Source organism: Monosiga brevicollis, genomic scaffold, assembly GCF_000002865.3.
Source record: "Monosiga brevicollis MX1 MONBRscaffold_2 genomic scaffold, whole genome shotgun sequence".
In the NCBI taxonomy this organism is placed as follows: Eukaryota; class Choanoflagellata; order Craspedida; family Salpingoecidae; genus Monosiga; species Monosiga brevicollis.
The window spans coordinates 2,832,543-2,853,813 of record NW_001865039.1 but is presented as its reverse complement, the minus strand read 5'-3'; the positions used below and the strand labels follow the sequence as shown (position 1 = coordinate 2,853,813).

At 54.4% G+C, this 21,271-nt stretch overlaps 4 protein-coding genes across 4 annotated transcripts; 3 read left to right on the top strand and 1 right to left on the bottom strand.

Annotated features, from left to right (window-relative positions):
- Nucleotides 1-82: 82 nt before the first annotated feature.
- MONBRDRAFT_17321 (uncharacterized protein) lies at nt 83-2,387 on the top strand (the record flags this gene model as incomplete). The annotated part of the gene is made up of 10 exons (XM_001742793.1): nt 83-300; nt 522-560; nt 642-755; nt 871-945; nt 1,112-1,211; nt 1,310-1,432; nt 1,558-1,674; nt 1,820-1,910; nt 2,013-2,142; nt 2,196-2,387. Exons 1-10 carry the CDS (start codon nt 88-90, stop codon nt 2,385-2,387), a joined length of 1,194 nt encoding a protein of 397 aa, XP_001742845.1. The 5' UTR covers nt 83-87.
- A 3,507-nt stretch (nt 2,388-5,894) lies between these two features.
- MONBRDRAFT_17320 (uncharacterized protein) lies at nt 5,895-8,746 on the top strand. The gene is made up of 10 exons (XM_001742792.1): nt 5,895-6,097; nt 6,221-6,388; nt 6,520-6,886; nt 7,025-7,222; nt 7,348-7,566; nt 7,673-7,733; nt 7,855-7,925; nt 8,048-8,210; nt 8,347-8,498; nt 8,572-8,746. The coding sequence occupies exons 1-10, from the start codon at nt 5,904-5,906 to the stop codon at nt 8,608-8,610; spliced, it is 1,632 nt and encodes a 543-aa protein (XP_001742844.1). The 5' UTR covers nt 5,895-5,903; the 3' UTR covers nt 8,611-8,746.
- A 1,435-nt stretch (nt 8,747-10,181) lies between these two features.
- On the top strand, nt 10,182-12,875 carry MONBRDRAFT_31004 (uncharacterized protein; the record flags this gene model as incomplete). Its single annotated transcript, XM_001742791.1, has 12 exons — nt 10,182-10,293; nt 10,390-10,495; nt 10,585-10,805; nt 10,935-10,995; nt 11,091-11,132; nt 11,254-11,338; nt 11,440-11,583; nt 11,686-11,940; nt 12,033-12,155; nt 12,267-12,333; nt 12,407-12,495; nt 12,613-12,875. 12 exons carry the CDS (start codon nt 10,182-10,184, stop codon nt 12,796-12,798), a joined length of 1,491 nt encoding a protein of 496 aa, XP_001742843.1. The 3' UTR covers nt 12,799-12,875.
- A 300-nt stretch (nt 12,876-13,175) lies between these two features.
- Nucleotides 13,176-15,512, bottom strand: MONBRDRAFT_13989 (uncharacterized protein; the record flags this gene model as incomplete). The annotated part of the gene is made up of 2 exons (XM_001742345.1): nt 13,176-14,156; nt 14,328-15,512. The coding sequence occupies 2 exons, from the start codon at nt 15,510-15,512 to the stop codon at nt 13,176-13,178; spliced, it is 2,166 nt and encodes a 721-aa protein (XP_001742397.1).
- Nucleotides 15,513-21,271: the final 5,759 nt, after the last annotated feature.

The following is a 21,271-nucleotide window of genomic DNA, read 5'->3' as shown; positions in this document are numbered from 1 at the left end:
TCTCTCTCTCTCTCTCTCTCTCCCACTCTCTCGAGAATCTGACATGCTGACAAATAATTTCTTCTGACAAACGAGCACAACCACAAGATGGTGGTGGTGGTGGTGGGACGAGCATGGCGGGCCAGGGCGCGAGCGACAGGGGTGGGGCGATGGCTCCCGGGCTCTTTTCGGTGGGCTCATCAGCCCAATGTGGCGGGATGGCAGCTGAAGGTTGGCCTTGAGATTCATGCTCAGATTGCTGCGCATAGCAAGATCTTCTCGTCAGCCCCCGTCCGCTTCAATGCAGCACCCAATACCTTGGTTCGTCCTCTGCGCTTGAATGCTGCACGCTGAACAGACCCCCGCTGCTCATTCGACCATCCCATGTTAATGACTGCATCCCCTTCTCTCTCTCTCTCTCTCTCCCTCTCCCTCTCCCTCTCTCTCTCTCTCTCTCTCTCTCTCTCTCTCTCTCTCTCTCTCTCTCTCTCTCTCTCTCTCTCTCTCTTTGCTCGCTATCTTCCCCACTTTGTCCTCATCAGGTGCAGCCCATGGACTTGGCGCTGCCAGGCGCCCTGCCGGTAAATTTCAGATTTCTGCAGCCGACCTCCATGCCCCAAGGTTCTATGCCCATGTCTCATTCTCCGACGCATTGCGTGTAGGTGTTGAACAAGCGTTGTGTTGAAGCCGCCATCCGTACTGCACTAGCCTGCGGCGCTCGTCTCAATCACGAGTCTTTCTTTGACCGAAAGCACTACTTTTACCATGACTTGCCAGTGCGTTGCCTGGCCAGCCTCGTGACTTTGCCTCCGAACGATTGTTTTGCTGCTATTTCATGCACACCTAGCTGATCTGATGCCACCCGTGCCATGACCATTGGATGCTCCTTAGGCTGGCTACCAAATCACTCAACAGCGTGTTCCCATCGCTGAAGAGGGCACTATTGCTGCTGGCTTTGAACCCGAGGTCTGAACAAACTCGCCCCAACGCCCCCGACCATGCTGCTCTTTTCATGTTGTTCTTGCGTGTTTGTCTGTTTATCATTTGTCATGTTGGGAAGGGACGTGCCGCGCTCTCATGCATCATATGTCATCCTTCTTGTATGGGGGCACTTGCTTCTTGCTCTCGCCAGGCACCCCTTGTTCGTTTGCAAAGAATTCAACTTGAGCAAGACAGTGGCAAAAGTGTTCACACGCATGGCGCGACGACCCTGGTAGACTACAACCGTGCAGGTCAGCGCTGTGGGCTGGTTTATTGGCCTTTGGTACAACCCCAGATCTGACACGCCTCACCACGCTTGAGCTGCCCCACACCCTTTTCCGACCCACAGGCGCAGGCTTGATGGAGATTGTAACAGAGCCCGACTTGACTTCGAGCACGGCTGCCATGAATTTTGTCCGACAGCTCATTCACATCCTGACGGCACTCGAGGTGAACGATGGCAAGCTGGCAGGTGAATTTTCGCCCCCTCACATGGTGTAGCACTATCGCACCCCGCTCACCCACACCAACACCTGCTCTCCATGTCCCCTGCTGGTTCTTGTTTTCTTTGATGCCGGTTGCTGACAATGAAATTAGAGGGCTCGCTGCGCGTCGATGCCAACGTAAGCGCTCATTGCCCAGCGCGTGGCATCGATGGCCCGCGCAGCGAGATCAAAAACATCAACGGCATGCGTTTTTTGAAGAAAGCCATCGGTATGTTCGTGCCCCTGCGTGTCGGTGCCCACATGCGTACGACTCGCCCCGCCTGCCATTGGCTTGACACCAATCACGCGCATGCATATTCGAGCGAACACACCCGTGCTTTGATCAATGTTCTGTCCGCCTGGGCCAACATCAGATTTTGAGTTTGCTCGCCACGTTCAACTCCTCGAGGCCGGTGAAACACTCGTGCGCGAAACGCGCTACTACGATGCGGCCACCAAGTGCGCGTTGCCCTGCTCAATGAGCTGAATCCGGGTGCAAGCCTTCTGCTTGCCTGACACCTGGCCTGCACTCATGTCGCCCTACCCTGTGTTGCACGGATGCACTAGTACGACGATTGCCATGCGCTCAAAGGAAGATGACCTCGATTACCGCTTCATGCCAGATCCTGACTTACCCCCTCTTGTTTTGACGGAAGCCGAGGCAAGGCAGCGTCTCAGCCAATTGGATGCACCACCGGTTTGAAAACTCCTGAATCTCATGTGCCTGCTCCTTGGTTGGCTATGTAAAAGCAGATTGCTCATGTACAAAAGCGCCTACCTGAGCTTCCACGAGCCCGGGTCCATCGCTGGGTCCAGGACTATGGTTCGTATCCCATGCACTTGATGTGCGCAGAGCAATCACAACTCGCGCCACCAAGTTTCCCCATGCTGAGCCAAAGAAGCAGGCCATTGGGCAAGCTCACTCACAATAGTGGCTCCTGATCGTAGGCTTGCGCTTGGCCGATGCCATCACCATCGAGGAGGAATCAGGTCTTGTCCCACGCTTCTTATCAGAAACGCCTGCCTAGAGCCACAGCGAAACCTGCCTCACCCACGCTCGGCGATGCACGCTGGCCAATAGGAGGTGCACACTACTTTGAGGCTTGTGTAGCTCACCTGTCTGCCAACACCAGTGCTTCGGCCCTGGCAGCCATCCAAGCCACCGCAACTCTTCTCTACAGCAGTGTCTTTGCCATACTGAGGTATGTTTTGGGGGCTGCTCGACTTGGCCTTTAGACCCAGCAAAGGTGTCTATTCTCCCGCTCGGACCCGAGCATCATTGTTTGTATTTGGCTTTTGGGGTAGACAACAAGCGGTGTCGCTCTCAGAGCTGGCCATTGAGCCTGAGCGCTTGGCGGAACTGGGGCGTCTCTTTGCAGCCCGCCAGCTGAGCAAGCTGAACGCCGTGGCCGTCCTGGAGCAAATGCTGACCAACTCGGCTGCACCGCGCGCCCTCGCTGAAGCTGCCGGTCTTTTGCAACAAGAGCATGACGTACGTCACTCCGCTATTGGAGATCATCCACACAAGCTTCGATGCGGGCAGGGTCATGGTCCCGAGAACCCTCCCGAGTGCACCCAAACCTTCATTTCGCTTTCTCCGATTCGCTCAACTCATTGCTGCGGCTCGGCGGAGGTGGCACAGAATCTGGACAGTGTCGTTGCTGACGTTTTGAACGCCAACCCCAGCGAAGTCGAAAAGTTTCTCAACGGTGCGGTATGCCAGGCCGGCACTTGTGTGTTTATCCGCACCAAAGCATAGCCACTCACCCACCATATACCCTGCACAGGCCAAGAAGGCATCAAAAAGTTTTTCGTTGGGCAAACGATGCGCAAACTGGGTATGTTGACAACAAGCTGATGATGTGTTGTCTGCCTGCATGATGCAAGCCTCTCACATTTTTTTTCTGGTGAACTTTTCCACTCATGACACGTCTATTTTGGTTGGTCATCAGGCAAATCTGCGGATCCACGCGCCGTCAGCCAGGCAGTGGACACCCTGCTTGCAGCCCGCGTCCGTGGGTCGGAATGATGCTTCTCATCTACCATAGCATCCACTCAAGTGCCTTGGTTGTGAACACGTCAGCCTATTCGAATCTTTCTAATTGACAATTTACTCCACCTCCTTACTCTACCTGCACATCCACTGCATCATGGCATGATGATCGCCCGCCCGTCGACAGTCATGCTTCCAAGGGGAGCCTAAGAGAGACGGATAGAGACACGGATAGAGGCCAACTCGAAGAAACACAAAAGTAAGACAAGTGTCAACCAACCACGTGCAAACGCATCTCTGTGTGTGTGTGTGTGTGTGTGTGTGTGTTGACATCATTTGTCAGCACTCCCTCGTCATTCGCAAGCATGGCCGCGGAACCAACAACAGGGATGGCGCTCGAGTCGTCGGAGATGGTCGAGGCCTTTCTCCTGGTGGCGCTCTTGGAGAGCGATGTTGACCTTGCACATATTGGTACGGTGGCTGCTGTGCTGCGGTGCCTTGGGTACCTTGGTTTTCATCATGCTCAAAGGCTGTAGAGGCACACAACATGATAAATCAATGCCCGCGTTCGCGTCGTGACGCAAAATAGATTCGGCGTTTCCCCGTCTGCTGCGTGCCGAATATCCGGCTGTCCTTGCGGAAGATGCTTTTCGTCCTCTTTGGACAGCCATCGAATCTCTTTTCTCTCAAGCCCTCGCCCTAGGCACCGGGGTTTTGCCAGGTACGGGCCCACGAGTGTGAAGCATCACTCAGACCCTGTGCTTGGCAGCCTGCTTGGCAGAGCCGCCGACGCCACCTCTGCGGGCGTTGGCTTTGGCCTTTGCACTCCCTCTTGATTCGGCGTACCATTGTCTCACATTTAATCTCATCACCCAGATGATCTTGTGACCGAGATCGAGCAGGGCATCACAGAGCAGCTTGCCGCCCTCCCCACGTACGCTCGCTCCTCTGACGCCACGTCATTTACATGTCTGGCAGACAAATGCTCATCCTCTCGCATCCTAGCACCTCTCCCTCACTCTTGTATGCACTGCCTGCCTTTGACACGTTGCCTGCCTGTGCACCAATGCTGTCGGCCGATACTGGCACATCCTGTAGACTACAGCGCCATGTGTTGGCCACAGCTAGCCTCGGCCTATTTCAGCAGCTCAACTGGACGGGTGAGTCGCTGCTCAAGTTCAGCCTCCCTGGGCCTTTATTAGATCAACCCCCTGCCCAATTCAATGCATGCATGACTTGGCCCCAGGTCCGGCTTTGGACGAAAGTGAGGAACAACCATGGTCCCGTTACCTGTCCACCAAGACCTCGAGCACCTGGGACCGTGCGTTACTTCAGCTCTTGCAAGTCGATGGCGAGGTGCGTTCTCTCGTAGGATTGACATTCGTGGCACTGACATTCACGCCCACCTCAAAAGAAGATGTGCAAACGGGTTCTTATTTTACGTTTGTTTGTCTGTTTGCTTTTTTTTTTTTTTTTTTTTTTTTTTTTTTTTTTTTTTTTTTTTTTTTTTTTTTAATTTTTTTGGGGGTCACTCTCGCTTTTGCAACTTCACACTAAATAATCCCGGGGCCACAAATTAATTTCCGCCTCGCCATTTTTAGAGCATGTACCGATGGGCCAAGGCACCGCTGCTTCTGCTGTTTGCGCTTCGAGGCCTGCCCACCCTCGCTGCTCACCCAGATCTGGACCTGGTCTGTTCAATGCTCGCACGCCACCGCTGAGCGCCCATGTTTTCTCATCTACCTTGGTTGATGCCGACGCGGTACTCCATTTTGCGCAGGGCTTGAGCGTACTGCGCCTCCGTACACTCTTTGCTCATCAACAGATGCTTGAGCAAACCACTGGGTCAATTCACACTGAGTTTGAACAACTGGCCAAGCATGGTAAGCTTCCCGCGCGCACATGAGACAGTCATTTTGTCTGCTCTCGTACTTGCCTGTGCTTCCCGTCGCTCGAGTCGATGCTACGATGTGAGCCCTCACTCAGATTGTGCACATAGTGCTGGCGGGTCTTGCACAAGCTGAGGATGGCAATACTTTGAAGATGGCGCGTGCGCGAGGTCTGGCCGTCCGCCTGAACTTGGAGATTGGACTTTTCTGGGCTTATTACCGCGAGATGGCCCAGGCTCGTCCCTTTTTTGAGCAAGCACAGCAAGCCTGCGGCTCTTCTTTTGAGGTCACTGGCAAGCTTGGCCGCCGAACCAAGTTCCAAGTGGATGCCATTGCCCAGGTACCGCAATGATTTTCCACCTTGACCCCAGGATCTGTCGGACCATCCTAGTTTCTCTTAACTGTTGCACCGCTGTTTCCCGTCCTAGCCCGTTCTTGTTGTTGATGTGCAAGAAGGCGCAGTCCTGCCACCCTACGTGGCGGAAGAAGCCGACTTTATTCCCAAGGTGTGCAGGGTCATTTACGGCCTTGAGAAAATGCGTTGACTTGCGCCAACCTCAATCTCACAACCACTGTATGCCTGGCCTACGTTTGTGTGCGATTTGGCTTCGCCAGCAATGTGCTCTGATCGATGATACGCTTTTGGCTGAGTGGAGCTTCGAGGAAGACCCGCAGTTGGCTCAAGCAGCTGATGCTGTTTTGGCCACTCATGTTCAGGCCGCCATCATGGCCCTTTGCTTGAATGTGGAAAATCAGAATCCTCGCAATGGGTATGAGAACGCTTCCACTGGAAGACTCTCACCTGCTCAGAGACGCTGTCCAGGCCTGGCTAAAGCCATGACACTTGGTAGCTGGCAGTCATGAAACCCTAATTTGCACTCCTGACCTCGCAGGTTGACCACGGAAGAGATGTTCCCCTACGTGCACTACGTATTGCGCCATCCACAGGATTGGAGCCTCCACACCATGGCCTTGCTCACCCAAGCCCGCTTGGAAAAGGCCAAGGTGCGCACCCTGCAGCGTGCCTGCGAGCAACTGGACGCCGTATCCGGGTTGTACAGGTACGTCTTTTGAGGTGACCAGTTGTCGTCACGTCATTGGTCGAGTGCGCGCGAGCCCACTGCATGGGTCTTGCATGATCTACTCGTGTGTGACATGACACTGCCATAACTACTTGGTTCGGGTGTGATAGCGCTTCCGCAGCACCCGCTGTCGCGCGCTTGCGGTATCTATCCTGCGTGAATTTGCCACCGCACTGGAAGCTGTTGCGGGAGCTGGGCCGCGTGTACAATTCGCTTGGCATCTATCGAGATGCTTTGGAAATCTTCCAGCGCTTGGAGCTTTGGGAAGGCGTCATTTCGTGTCACCAGTCTCTGGATCAGGATGAGCAAGCCGAGGCATTGGTTCGCCGCCGTCTGTCAGAGGAGCCCAGCCCCGATTTGTACTGTGTCTTGGGTGATCTGAAACGTGACGTGACGTTTTATGACCAAGCTTGGGAGCTCAGCAAGCATCGCTCCAGCCGAGCCATGCGCAGCAAAGGCATCTTCCTTTTGCGCGACGTACGACACATTGTTACTTGTTTGCCGTGGCAGCTTCCGGCTGGCCATCGGCACTACACCGGGGGAAGGCGACTGCCCTCATTTCATGACTCACCTTTCATGTGATTTAATTTTGTACCACGTGCGCTCGTTGGGCAGGCTGAGCGCAACCGGGAGAAACACGGCACGCTGCAGACTGAGAAGTATGAAAAGGCCATTGAAGCCTTTGAGGCCTGCCTGAAGCTCAATCACATGCAAACGGATGTGTGGTTTTCGCTGGGCGCCTGCGGCCTTCGGCTGGAACGCTGGCCCTTGGTGTGCAAGGCTTTCCGCCGCAAGGTTGAAATCGATGACGATGTACGCAACTTTGCTTGCTGTGATGCCAAGGCCTTCTTGGCCTTTTTCCCCTTGCCTTTGCCCCCAAGTCCGTTGTTTTTGTTGGCCCTGGACTCACCGTTTACGATCATTGGTCCAACTTGTAGGACTTTGAGTCTTGGAACAACCTGGCCAATGGCTACGTCAAGACTGGGGACAAGCGTCGCGCGTACTATGCCTTTCACGAGGCCAGTCGCCATGCCTACGACAACTGGAAAGTGTGGGAAAATTTGAGTGCAGTGGCGGTCGACGTGGGCGCGTTTCAAGATGTGCTGCATGCCATCGAGCGCATCATGGACATTAAAAAGTCTTACGATGACTTTGAGGTGTGCACTTGAACGGGCATCCTCGACAACTCTATCTAGTTTGCACTTCATCTCGCTCAAGAGATCATGACCGCTCACACGCTGCACTTGTTCTTGAATATGGCAGGTACTCAGTGCACTGGTTCATGCGCTGGTGGCTGACGTCAAGGACTTGTCTGATAGCCCAGGTTTGTGACGTTGCTCAAAGCTCTCAAGTCTCTTCCGAAGACTTGCCTTTTGGTGATTAAAAGTTTTTCGTGCAATTTTGGACGCCACTCTCATTCTGAATTCCACTTGCATTTTCACCAGCACGGCGTTTAGAAGCGCGAGTTCGTGCAGCGTGTGATCGCCTGCGTACCATCAAGGTGTCTCGCTATGAGGTACGTTTTTGCTTCTTCACCTTTGTGCGACATTGCGACATTGAAACAGTTTATCTTCATGGCCCGCAAACAATGTAGGCCGGCCTTTATCTTATGCTTGTAACCCCCATTTGACTCTGCAGGTGTGGATTTCAGCGGCTCGGTTTTACAACTATGCCCATCAGCATGCGCAGGCATTTGAGGCACGCCGCAACGCCTACCAGCTGGTGAAGGCTCAGGCGCACTGGGACCGCGATCCTCAGCAATTAGTCCATGTCGTGCGTTGCTTGCAGGACATGCTGGAAGGTAAGCGCCGTCTTGCCTCTGGCTACTGCATGCAACACTGTATTCCAGCCGAGAGGTTCAGTCAGCGATGGCAGGGGTGTCCAAGTTGGTAGCACGTTGACCAGGCTCTCAACTCACCACTGCCGTGCGACAATAGCCAACCGGGAAAACCCTGAGGCCAAACAGCTCTCGTCGTCCCGCTTGCTGGTGCGGGGTGCCATCAAGTCAGTGGAGAATGCAGTAGGCCGTGAGCACGATCGCGCCGACATCCGTGCTTTGCAGGATGAGCTCGAGGCGGTGGCATCTGAGGTATGCACATTGGCCGCACCTGCCCCCGTGGCGCGTCTCGAACCTGCTCTGATGCTGGCTTGTGCTGCTGTAGACGGATACCTTGTTGGCGACGGCACGTGGACAGGCCTAGAGCTGTTGTGCCAGCTTGAACCAGCACACTCTCTCCAGGGAAGAGGGGGTCGGTGTTGCGGGCTGCGCGGCGCTGCTCGTTTGCATGAACATATGAAACAATGATGCCTGTTAATTAAAACTGACAGTGCTTTCACAATCAGATCTCTCTCCAGCCATCAGAGCTGAATGTACCTCGGCGTTTTCGGCCCCATCTCAATGCGAAACAGAAGCTTGCTTTACACACGCCATGACCAACCAAAGGAAGACACTTCAGACCTTCTCTGTCCGTGTCAGAATGAAGAAGGAACGATCGGACCTTGAGCCCCTAATGTGCGACGCCGACCTGCGCAGCCAGCGAGCGGGATGTTCAACTCGGGTCCTTTTCAATTTTTTGTCAAAACACAAGTTGGAGAATGTCCGTAGGGATCATGTAGCAACCGTGTGTGTTTGTGTGCGCGCGCGCGTGAGTGTGTGAGTGGATACCTGTTTTGAGCTTGGCAATCTTTAAAGCGTGCTTGAGCAAAGCATCGATCCACTTGGAAACCGCGCACATCTCGCTGTGGTTCAATTCGAGTTTTGATTGAATTTTTCCTGAATTTTTAAGGTTTTTTCTTCATTTATTGCATCTGGATGTGTATTTGTTGGCAACTGAGAATCCTCGGTGTGTGTGTCGCATGTCTCCCTGTGTGCAATTCCTCACACCTCTCAGCCTTGGACGTGTGAGGTACATTGAAATGGCAAAGAGCGCGCTGACTCTTCGACTAAAACTGAGTCTCAACCTTTCAGAAACTGTGGCTCCAGAAACCCAATCGGGCGCGAAAGAAATCTCGGACTGGGTTCGTTCCTGTGTGTATCAGTCATGAGTTCTACTCGTCGCGTGCCCACAGCATTCCGGCAACCCGGCAGGCGAGTGCCTTAGAGTCTGGTCAGCTGTTCTCGTGATGGAAACCCTCGTGCTTTACTCCACTTCCACTTGCCCCAAGCCTCCATAGTTCTCTCTGCCTTATGAGCACCACCATCAACGACAGTCAGCGAATGCAAAACAAAAACAACATCGTGTCACACATAAAGGGCATTTCCTGTCTCAAAATAACAGTGTCTCTGAATCTTGCATCCCCCTTTTCGTATTCTCTCCTTATGCTCTTCTTTTTGCCTTACATCGCGTCCACAAGTCGCTCTGTCTCTGTCTGTGTCTCCGTGTGCATCTGTATCTCTGCCTCTGTTTCTCTCTCTCGACTTTTAAATTGCTGTTGCTCGACGTGCATCGGGGGCGACGCGTGTAGCGGAGGCGCTTGACTGCCGCTTCTCGCCATCATTGGAGACGGGTCGCGCGTCACCACTGTTGTTGGCACAGCTGTTGTGCGTGTGACTTGAGCGTCCTCGGCGTCGTCACTGTCGCCTGAATGCATCTTCTCGAGTAAGCCTCCTCGGGGCGCAAGACCCACGAAGCAGTGACAGTGTGTCAAAGACTTCTGCGCGGGCCGGCCCCAGGGAAGTGCAGGCAAGCCGGCCCCACCTTTGAGCCATACTATTGTGGAGCTGGTGTGTCCGGCTGCCCGTGCACAACACCGCTGCTAGCTCGCCAGCAGTATGGCACATCTCCACTATCAAATGAGTCGAATGAAGGACGACCAGATCCTCAAGGCGCTGCGCGTCAACGAGCTGAAGGGTGTCCTTAGGGCCCTTGGCACCAGTACAACTGGTACGCAGCAGTTGTGCCTTGCCTCAAAACACGTGTGGACCGGCGCCTCTCACCCGTGGTTCCCGCTTCTCTCGTACTTCTGTCTTGAACTGGCAGGCAATCGTAGCCTACTGGTCCAGCGAATTAAGGCTTATCTCGACTCGGCCGACCAACACACGCACCGCATAACACGCAGCAACCTCGAGCACTTTTATCATCAACTGTACGTGACCCACTGCCATGCATCGCACGGCCGCTTAGGGTGTGATCATAGTGGCTGACAACGCCTCATGCCACTTGTTTGTGCTGCAGACTTGATGAGAGAGACACCAACAACGCCTCGGCACGGGCTAGCGCAACCACGAGTAGCCCATCAAGACCAGCCACAGTGTCAAGCTCGCCACAAAGCACGGCCCATTCACATCCACCTGCGCCAAAGCCTCAGATGAAGCACACCCCTTTTCTGGAAAGCGTAATCTCCGTCATCCCGCCACAGCTCATGACCACAGGCGCCATGCATCGCGTTGGTCCCGGTAGGCTGCCTCTTGTCGGTCTTGCCACCGGATGTGTCAAGCCCTGTCGTAGATAGTGCTCACAGATTGGCTCCTTGTTGACAATTTCCGTGTTTCTATCCTCGGTCATCTCTCGTGGCGCATGTTTAGCGGGACGACCTGCATATTATTTCCATGCCGAGCTGAGTCCACAACAAGTGATGCTGCTGCAGTCAGTCCCTCCCCCTTTTTAAATTGTGGCTTCGTGTGGCCAGGGACAGAACGCCCTCCTCAAAGTCGCACTGTTTCTTGGTTCACGCGGCACAGGTCGGTCACGCCAACGAACAAGCCTTTTCGACTCTTTCTACGGTTGGTTGCACTTGCAAGGCCCCAGACGCCAGGCTCAGCGGGTATAGTTTATCACAGTCCGTCTCCTTGAACATGCTTGTTCAGCTCATCCAACATTTCAACGGCACATGTTGAACAATAGCGTTGGCCACAAACGTAAAGGCGACGCCTACTATAGCGACGAATTTCCTAGAAACGGCAGCTGGCAAATCAACGACCGGACACCAGTAAGTTGGGCTTCTCGGTGCCATCTGTAAATGCACAACACCAGCGTTGCAAATAAAAGGGGAGGAACAGCTCATCAACTTTTACTCGGCGCTAAATATAGGTTGATCGTCTGAGCTTGCGGGGCCGACCGCTGGATATCACGCCGTACGTTCATATCAATAACCCACCCATGGCCACGCGCATCAAAATCGAGGGTATTCGAACCACAGACCAGGTTCAAAACTTCGACGTCGCACTGGTTGAGGTGGGTCTGGCATGCCACTGTGCTTTGTCCGCGTGGTTCATGGGCGGCACTCTCATACGAACAACACAACCGTTTCACACGCCCTCTCTCCTCGTGCGTCAGGTTGTGATAGCCAACGAAGTGTCTCCAACGGAATTGTTCCATGGACTACTTCATCTTGAGGCCGAGGCAGGAAGAGCTTGGGCACAACAAAAGCTCGCTTCCCCCGAAAGTGAAGGCGGAGACGAGGACCTGATTGTCAACACGACCGAATCCATCAGCTTGAAGTGCCCCTTGAGCCACAAGCGCATCTCAACACCCGCACGCGGCGAGTACTGTAATCATCTTCAATGCTTTGACGCTCTCACCTATATCCAGGTCAGGCACATCATCCCTACCGGATCTGAACTCGCAAGAGCAGTGTTCTGCCTTGTCGTCCCAGTCAACTTCTCCTGACTATACTGTGGTAGATGAATGCGTTGCAGTGTCGCTGGAATTGCCCCATTTGTCACCGCCCAATTCTGATTCAAGGCCTGCGCATTTGTGACTGGATGACTGGGGTGCTTGAGCTAGCACCGTCGGACTGTGAACATGTGCGTTCTGTCTGCCACGTGTCGGACCAATGAAACAAGGCGAGCCGCTCCCGTCAGCATGGGCACGGATTTTATTCTCATGGACCTTGCCTTTGAACCTTGATTTCTTAGGCACTCGTGCATCCAGACTTGCGCGTGGAATACGCGCCTTCTTCGATGCCCACTTCACCATCAAGCGGTCCGTAATGTTCAAAGTCAAGCAACTCAATGCATTCGGTGCAACTCACTGCTCTCCTACCACCCACGTGTAGATGCGGGACCCCATGCGCTTAGCTCGATGAAGCAGGAGGCGAAGGACGAATATCCTGTTGACTTGAGTCCAGAAGATCTCAGCGAGCTGGTGCGCTTCGAGGCTGACCGGCTTGTTTCATATCATATCTGTTAATTTTTGCGCGTCCCAATGTTCAACCCATTCATTCCCTCCCCATTGGTGTGTGTGTGTGTGTGTTTGATGCAGGTACGGATGCTCGAGGAAGACGACCGCTTGAGCCAGTCACAAAGCGCCGACGCTCCAGACGTCGCGGCTGCCAGCATCACCGTCAGTGCGCCACCAGCCAAGCGAGCTCACACAGAGCCATCGGCATTGCCGTCTGCTGCCGGTCCCGCGCGAGGATCGCGCCATGACCCGATTCTTCTGGACTGAGAATGACTTTTTGCTCGACCATCTCATTCCCTACTAGTTGCTATAAACGTATCAAATCCCAGACTTTTACATTCTGACTTTTCTCCAACGAGTAGCTTCTTTTTTGCTGGCACCAACACAGAAGACAAGACACAATTGCGCGGAGCATGAGAGCCAGCACAGACGCTTTCACCCGGGCCCGTTTGCCCCAGCTCTATGCCCCTCTTTGCGCTTCGTGTTAGTAAGATTATCAGGAATCAACACCGGAATATTATATGCTCAACTGACATCGGTGAACACCCAGGATGCAGTCAAATCGCATGCGACGCAGCAAAGTCTCAACCTTGCGCGTGCCAGTATTTAAAATGGGCAAAACAAAACACGGTTAATCATTTGCCTCAGGCAATGCTGTCAGGGTCCATGTCGTGTGCGTGTTGGCGGATGCCCGCGTAGCATGAGTTGCAGACACGCACGGGGCGGTTAATGTGCAAAGCAGGGATGACAGCCGAATGGCTGGAGCACTTGTGGCACACCACGCGCCCACAATTCCGACAGTGGTGACGTCGCGCAGTGAGGGTGAACTTGGTGCCGCATTCCATACAGCTCGTGGCCGCATCATCGTCCGCCCAATGGTCGTTGGATTGTCCAGCCACGTCAGGCAATGTCCAGCTATACACATGCCCATTATCCGAACCCGTGTATACCTTGCCTGCACTGTTGTCTACGCTAAGTGCAACGATGGGCGAGGGGTCGGCCTGCCGCGGCGCATGTGTTGCCTCCAGTGGCAAGGCCACCCGCGCTCGCAGATGGCGCGTCCAGACCACGGCTAGCGCGGGCTCTTCAGAGTCACCCATCGCGACGAATTGTGGTTGCCCATGCACACCGCCAAGCGGGAGATCCAACGGTACCTGGCCAGTGCCCATCGTTTCATGTAGCTGGGGCAACTCCTCGGCCACCTCCACATCCACTTCAACAGGTGTGTAGTGCAGATCCCACATGCGTATACGACCATCTTCATGGCCCGTAATAATCAAATCCTCGAGCGAGTACTCGCACACCTCACTCAAGGTGCAGCAGAGAATGGGGTTGTTGATGGCGGCAACGATGGAGCGGGCCAAGAGAGTGCCGTTGAGAGACCACAAATAAATGGCGGTACTTGTTACCACCACAATGTCTGCAGTGTGATTATTGATGGCAATGTCCACTACACTGCCGTCGTGCCCACGCAACTGCCGGAGATAATTGCGCCGCGCCATATCCCACAAAATGCAAGTTCCATCCTCTGAGCCACTGGCCAACGTGTGGTAAGCTGCGTTGCACGCCAAGCAAGTGACGGGTCCCACATGGCCCGTCAGGGTTTCCTGCAACTCCAGCCGAGGCTGTACACGCGGTCACACAAGCACGCAAGACAAGCGGTGATGGCACGTGAGCACATAGGGCCACCACGACAGCTAACAACACAGCAAAACCACGACAGCAAAACTTTGGCAAGAGAGGCGATCACTTTTCAAAACGCGTACAACGGTGACAAAAGCAAATGGTACACGCACCGTCTTGTCGCGCGAGAGTTGCCACATGCGAATCGTGCCGTCCTCACCACCGGTACAGATCTCCCGAGAGGAGGGGGCCACTACGCATGTGATTGCACATTGGTGTAGTCCTTCATAAAAAACTGTGGAGTCTGTTCGCTCCGACACCAGGTCAAAGCTCACGATAGAACCCAGCTCCTGAGTAAAGTCCAAGCAACGTGTGTAGGAAGACGGCAGCAGCACCTGGCCAAACGCACAGACAGCCAATCGCCCTGTCTCATCAAGGGCCAGCTGTCCGACGGGGGCATTGATCACCTTAATAGGGTGTGCCGATACAACCATGCCGGCGAGAGCAGCGGTCGCTTTGACGCTGTGTCCAACAGTTTGGCGGTACATGGTTTTTTTGTTAGGATGCGGCTTTTTGAACAACTGGCGTGGCGTCTGACCGAAGTTGTTAATAATGCCAATCGTAGCCCGCCGTTGGACTGGGTCCTGGATAGCGTCAATATCTACCGAGCCTTCATAGGTCAGGTGATGAAACACGTTGAGCGCGGCTACAGCCTCTGGCCCCCGCTGCTTGTAGCCGAAAATCAGATCAATCCATTCGTGCAGGTGCGCTGATACGAGGTCGCTTTCCAGGGCAGCGCGATGTACTCGCACAAAATGATGAGGGTCGCCCTTGGCCCAGGGTGGCAAGAGAACATGGTCCAGAGGTTCGCCACTTTGCTTAATCCCCAAATCAAAGCGATTGCAGTTGACCAGAAATTCGGGCAAGCAGAAGAACTCGGGAATGAGCTCCTTCACGTCTGCGTTGCTCTTAGCCGAGGCAGATAGCCAGCTCTCTCCGATGCTATGAAACATGCGGTCCGGATGGTCAAAGTGCCCGCCTTGCATCTGCAAGAAAAACTCGGCAAACGGTTCCAGGCGAACCAAAAAAGTGGCTACGGCAGCCGCACTGGAGTAATGGGTGCCGTAGTGGAAAGCCGGCGTGTCTGCGTCCAGGCTCTCGTCCCAGGCTTCAAAGCGCTGACGAAAGCTCTCGGCTCGAGCTGCGGACTGAGCCCCCATGGGCTTACTGAGGTCTCGATAATTTGAGGGATCCTCGAGGTCCAGCTCCTGGGCCTCATAGTTTGCAACCACAAACGGGAACACGGGATACTGGTTCAAATCGTTATAGGTTCGGCCCGCCAGTGTGTTGAGCGACATGAGATACTGAAAGTTGGAAATCTCGCCACTCTCCCAACGCTGCATGATCGTCTTTCCGGCGGTGAGCGAGGTTAGAAAGTTTTGTTCAATCTTGGCATCCCGCAACATGCCACCCACGCTGTCCTCAGCGCGGCTTGCCAACGCCGGCGCCAGAGCCAGAAGGGCACTATACACAGCATCGCGTGCGGCGCGATCCGGAAAGGACAAAAGCGTGTTGTTGCCAATGCTACTGTACAGCTCCAAGGCTTGGTCCTGCAGCAGGTATCGAGCACGACGAATGTCACGCAAATCCTCATACATCCATGTCGTGCGCGCGTCAGAGATCATCTCCGAGTCCCCCCCAGTCACGGCAGCAGAGGAGGCACCGCCCGCAAAGCGTGCTGAGGCGTTGAGTGGGGGGGATGTACCGCTACGGGCACCCAGGCTTCCACCGTCGGTGACGGCTGCCGCTCCAATCTCCACCAGTCGTTGCTTTTCTAGGGTGAAGCCGGGTAGGAGACACACGCGTTGTTCGCAAAGGAAAAGCACGCTTGCAATCGCATCCATGCCGTGAACAATGATGCAAGGCCAGGTTGCCTTGACCGGGTCACTTGGATCCAACAGGCGCAACACCGTGGGGTGGGCCTGCAGCTCTTCCTGACTCGGTACGTGCTGTCCTTCCAGAGAGGCCGATGTGCGCTTTGAGAGGGATGAGGAACGCTTGCGACCCAAGGCAAGCCCCTCGCTACGCAGCTTGTCTACCACAGAAATGGCCGACGCTTGTCGCGATGATTGGCGGCTTCGCGTGGCTCGCAGCTCCATTTGTGCTTGGCCGCGATCCAGCGATGTGGAAAGCGCAGAGGAGCAATTTTGTGCTTGCAACAGGGCAAAGGCGGTCGTCGAGAGGAAGGCGTCTGAGCCCTCTGGACGGCGGAAGAGCATGCGCATAATTTTGACCTCATCCAACCCTAGCAGCGCCTCAGCCTCACCCTGGGCCATTGCATCAAGAATCAGAGTAGCCGCACGACTGCAGGGTAGCAGGGCTTCTGCTGGGTCCATGCCAGCAGCTCGCGATGCGCGCACGAGCAGCTCACGCCCGTGAAAGCCGTCCAAAAGCAGCGGTACAAATGCCCGGCAAAACTCATCGCTGTCCAGAGAGTAGGGCAAGTTTTTATTGCGCTTTGGATCATCGCGCTGCGCTTGGGCATCAGCACGGAGACGCAGGGGATATTCGGCAAAAAAACTCGTGTTGGGTCGCAAGCGCCGTCGCACGCGGTGTGGGCCTTCGTGATGGTCGAGCTGCCATTTATCCAGACGGCTTGCTGATATGGGGCCAAAAACGCCGCGTTCACGGCACAAAAGCGTCAAAAGCCGATCCCACTCGCTCACCACAAATCGGGCCGACTCTGCGAACATGTGCTGTCGACGGAGCTGCTGAGCACGTACATGGTGACAAGCGTGTGCGATAGTTGTGGCAGCAGTGGCCCGAAAATCTTCAATCAGGGCGCTTGCTTTGCCCAAACGACGCGGCAAGCCACGAAGTGAGCTTCGGGCAGGACGAGCACGATCATGGGTTGCAGAGAAGGAAAGCCACGCTTTGTTGCACGCTTGCATGAGCTTCTGGCGGTTCGAGTTCAGAGCGCTATTGGCTAGCGCTCGGGTGAGGCGAGAGCCATCATAGGTCGTGTCCAGCAGTTGCGACAAGTGCTGATTCCGTTGCCGCAGAAAAGCGTACGCCAGCGCCGTGGCACTGTCCCGCACGGTGGGGTCATCGTGCTTCTGTGTGCATACGTTAACGGGAGGAAGAGAGAACGAGAAAAGAAAAAAGGCAAGGGAAGAAAAAAAAGGTGAATCAATGAACACACCCCCCCACCTTCCCTTCTCACGCGCGAGAGAACAGATGAACGAATCTGACAACTGACAAGGACAAGGAGTCGCGAAAGCTGTTGCAAAACGCACCGAAAGAACGAGGATCTGGTACAACGCGCATTCCAAAAGAGCGTTCTCGGTGTTGCCAGTCAAGAAGAGAACGGGTGTGCAGCGCACGAGGCGCTCGATCATCTCAAGGTGGGATAAAAGTTCAGCTGCATGCTCCTCAACCACTAATTTCGCGAGGTAGTCGCCAATGCGCTGCACAGCGTGCAGAAGTGCAAGCGTGCCAAGGCGAAAATAGGCCGCACTGGCTTGCTCAGCAGCCAACGCGCCGTGGATGCTGCGCAAAAATGAGTGTGGGCTTCCCGTTTCGTCCACCATCTGTCCAAGCACATTCACAAGGGCACACCACATCAAAGTAGCACAACAAGTTGGCAGACAGAAGAATAAGCATGAGGGCAGCCAGAGAGTGTGGTGTCCCATCAAAGTCTCGGGTTGGGGCGGCAGAGGCTCAGAAAGGGGACGATCATTCTTTCGAACACACACCTGCTTGACAAAGGCCACCGTCTGCTCTACCAACGCAACGGCATCTTGAGTTCTCCCCAGATTGAGCAGCAATGGTCCCATGGCATCCACGACCTTGATCAGGTTGGGCAAGAGACGGGTGTGGGAACCCGGGGTATGGCCCAGACTCTGGGTGTGTACGACAGTGGCCTGAAGCTCGGCCAACAGAGCCAGCACCAATGTAGCACAAGACTCTCCCCCAAGGCTCAACTCGTCGAGAAGCACCTCTAGCAGCGGAATAGACTTTTCTTTGCACGTCATCAAGTGCTGTAGCAACACATCGGTCATGAGTCGCATGAGCGCCACATGAGTGGGGTTCTGCACATCCCAGATGCAATCCTAGATACAGAGGCAACGAAATAATGGTCGGGTTATTCACGCTCAGGCCAACCGATGCTTGGTTGGCAGGGTCTGGCATATGCGTCAAGGTTATGCGCGCCCAGCAAAATTGGGAGCGTACCACCATGCTATCCGTTCTTCCTTCCAAAGTTGCGCTGGCCTCGCCTTGCACGGGAGACAAGAAGCAGGAGATCTAAAGGCCGAAGCATTGGTGAGGGTAGTCCCGACATTCAGAGCACCACAGACATTCAAATATGCTAGGTACTTTGTTCCGATGGAGCAAGGGGCACGCACGCGTACCATGGCGGAAAAGACGGCAGGGGCTGCAAAACAATCGGCTTGTCGGGATTCGGCATGCAGGAACTGTAAGTAGCCAACAATCACAGCGGCTATAGGGTGCTCGTTGATGGCTTTATCATGTGACGAGGCCGGAGTCGAGGAAGGCTCAAAGGGATTAAGGCTGGGTGCGTTCTGAGCAGAATCCCGAGCAGAATCCCGAGTAGAATCCTGAGTAGAATCCCGAGTAGATTGAGCAGAAGTCAATCCGGCAGACTGTGTAGTGCTCTCGGCTACATCGCCATCAAACGGGTTGAGCGATGCAGATGCCTTCGTTGGTTTGGGAAGATGCGCTGAAGCCTTCAATGCCTCCTCAAATGGATTGCTGGTCGGGGCTGTTTCCACTGTGGATGCTGTAATGGCCTCCGCAAATGGATTGACCGGTGCCTTGGTCTTTTCATGCAGCGGCGGCTTGACATCTTGCGGACAGATGCCAAACGGATTATCAAGCCTGGTGGACTGGTCCTTGTCAGCATCAGGCACCGCTGTCAAAGCGGGCTCAGTGGTCGTCATCGGAGCGTCGATCTCATCAGGAGCGGACGCCTCAACGACCAGCGTGGACTCTGAAGTGACAGTGGCATCTTCATTTTGGCCTGAGGTGACTTCTATCACCTCATAATCACTTTCTTCCTCACTGCGTGACGTGTTCAACGCAGTGACGTCAATGGTCGTCTCGACCGGCTGGGCCAAGCTGCGCAGTGCGGTCTGCACCAGGCGCAATAACCCCAAGAGCAGGTCTGGGTTGATAATGGGTTTAATATTGGTGTGATAAATGCGGCGCAGCGTATCAACGCTGAGAGTCATGTTCTGCAGCGGCTGGGGGTGATATTGGCCAAGCATCGTGCCCACCAACATGATTACCACCTCCTTCACGGCATGGTATGGCTCCAGGGTAGCTGCAAGAATTTCAAATCCATTGGCAGCTTGAAACTTGTTCAGGAAGAGATGATTCTCATCCACCAGTAAGATGCACAGCAAGCGCAGACCCGTGAGAGCTGCGGCTTCATCCTTTGCCGCTTGAAGCAGATAGAGTGGGTACAAAGGCGTTGAAACTTTGCAAAGCGTATCGACAAAGACCGTCTTGCTTTCCATGCTATGGTCAAGCAGGCGATGCACCACCTGCAGCAACACACGTTGCGCGCGGGCTGCAACATCTCGGTCGTCCTGACTGTAAAGCCCGACCGCACAACAACCGCAGTGAGTGAGAGGCAGGTATTTTTTCTCCCAATAAATTTTTTTGTGCCTTTGACACGGCGCGGATCGCGTGTAGGCGTACTCATCCAAAGTTGCTGTCAGGGCTTCCAACAGCTGACGGATGTCATTGCCGCCGACATGTGGTTCCCATATGAAGGATAACAAAAGGCCGGCCGAGGTCGCCACTTGATCGTCTGTCGAGACAGAGTCCTATTGTGCCCAGCAGGGAGTTTGTCAAGTCGAATCCGTGCGAATGCTGGTCAATGCAAACAGCAGGGGGTCGGCGCGCTACACAAACACAAACCTGAATGACGGCCAGGCAAACCTGAACAATGCCAAGTTCGCGAAGCAAACGCGCATTGTCTTTTGCAAATGGCGAGCTGGACTTGACCAGAAGTTGCAATGTTTGCATGAGAAGGATGCGCACATCGGACTGGTCGGACAGCTGCCAAAACTGCTGGTGGAGGAAGATATCACGCAACAAGCTGGGCCAGATGATCAGGCCCATTGAAATGTCTGCAAGCAGCGGTGCAGTCAGAATTGAGCCCATCAAAGACAATGAGATGAGATGAGATGAGATGAGACGAGATGATCCAGTTCAAAGAAATGGGCGCGGGCGCATAGGGCATAGTGAATCGTGTTGCACGCTGAGCAGGGAAAATGAACTTACGCTGGGTTGGGCGCGATAGGACGCAAAGTTGCAGGCAATGGTTCAGCACGCTCACGGAAACAAACTCCGACTTGGCCATCAACGTGGCACCAACGACCTTCACATGGTGGCCCACGACAGCCCAGCCGAATAAGGAGAGCAAAAAAAAAAAGAAAAAAAAAAGAAACAGAGCAAAAAGAATCAAAGATGGAAAAAAAATAAAATTCACAGCACAACAGCCTTGAATGTAGGAACGCTCCGGCTACCATACAAACTTCGACGTGCAGAAGGATGGGATGCGACAAATCAGATTTCGTACCTGACCAAGCTGGGTCGAGGCAAGTTCGCGAGCGGCTTGAGCAGAGCGTCGAACGGTGTGCGCCAAAAGCTTGACGCCCACTTCCAAGTAAGTTTGGCTATCAGCTTCGGCTATGAGTCGCAGGCATAGACCAACACCTCCCACCTGATGGGATTGTCATTGATGACACATAAAGCGGGCGGATGAAGTGGGTGAGCGGCATGGGCAAAATGAGGAGGAGGAGGAGGAGGAGGAGGAGGAGGGATACGCAAAATTTGTTGCAAGAGGTCACCGCACCGTTTCAATAGCCGTTGAGAATGACCTGCCCACGAAAACGCGAGCCGAACCAAAGAAGTGTCCATAAGGGGGGAAAAGCACACCATTGGAGAGGCTGAGCAGCAGCGAGCCTGGAGAGGTAACGTCACAGTTGCGGCCAAAGTCGCGTCCAGCGATCGGACCACCCATGATCGCTCGCCCAGTCTCCGCACTGATGGAGCACACTGAGTTTGGGTGTAAAGAGAGCCAGAC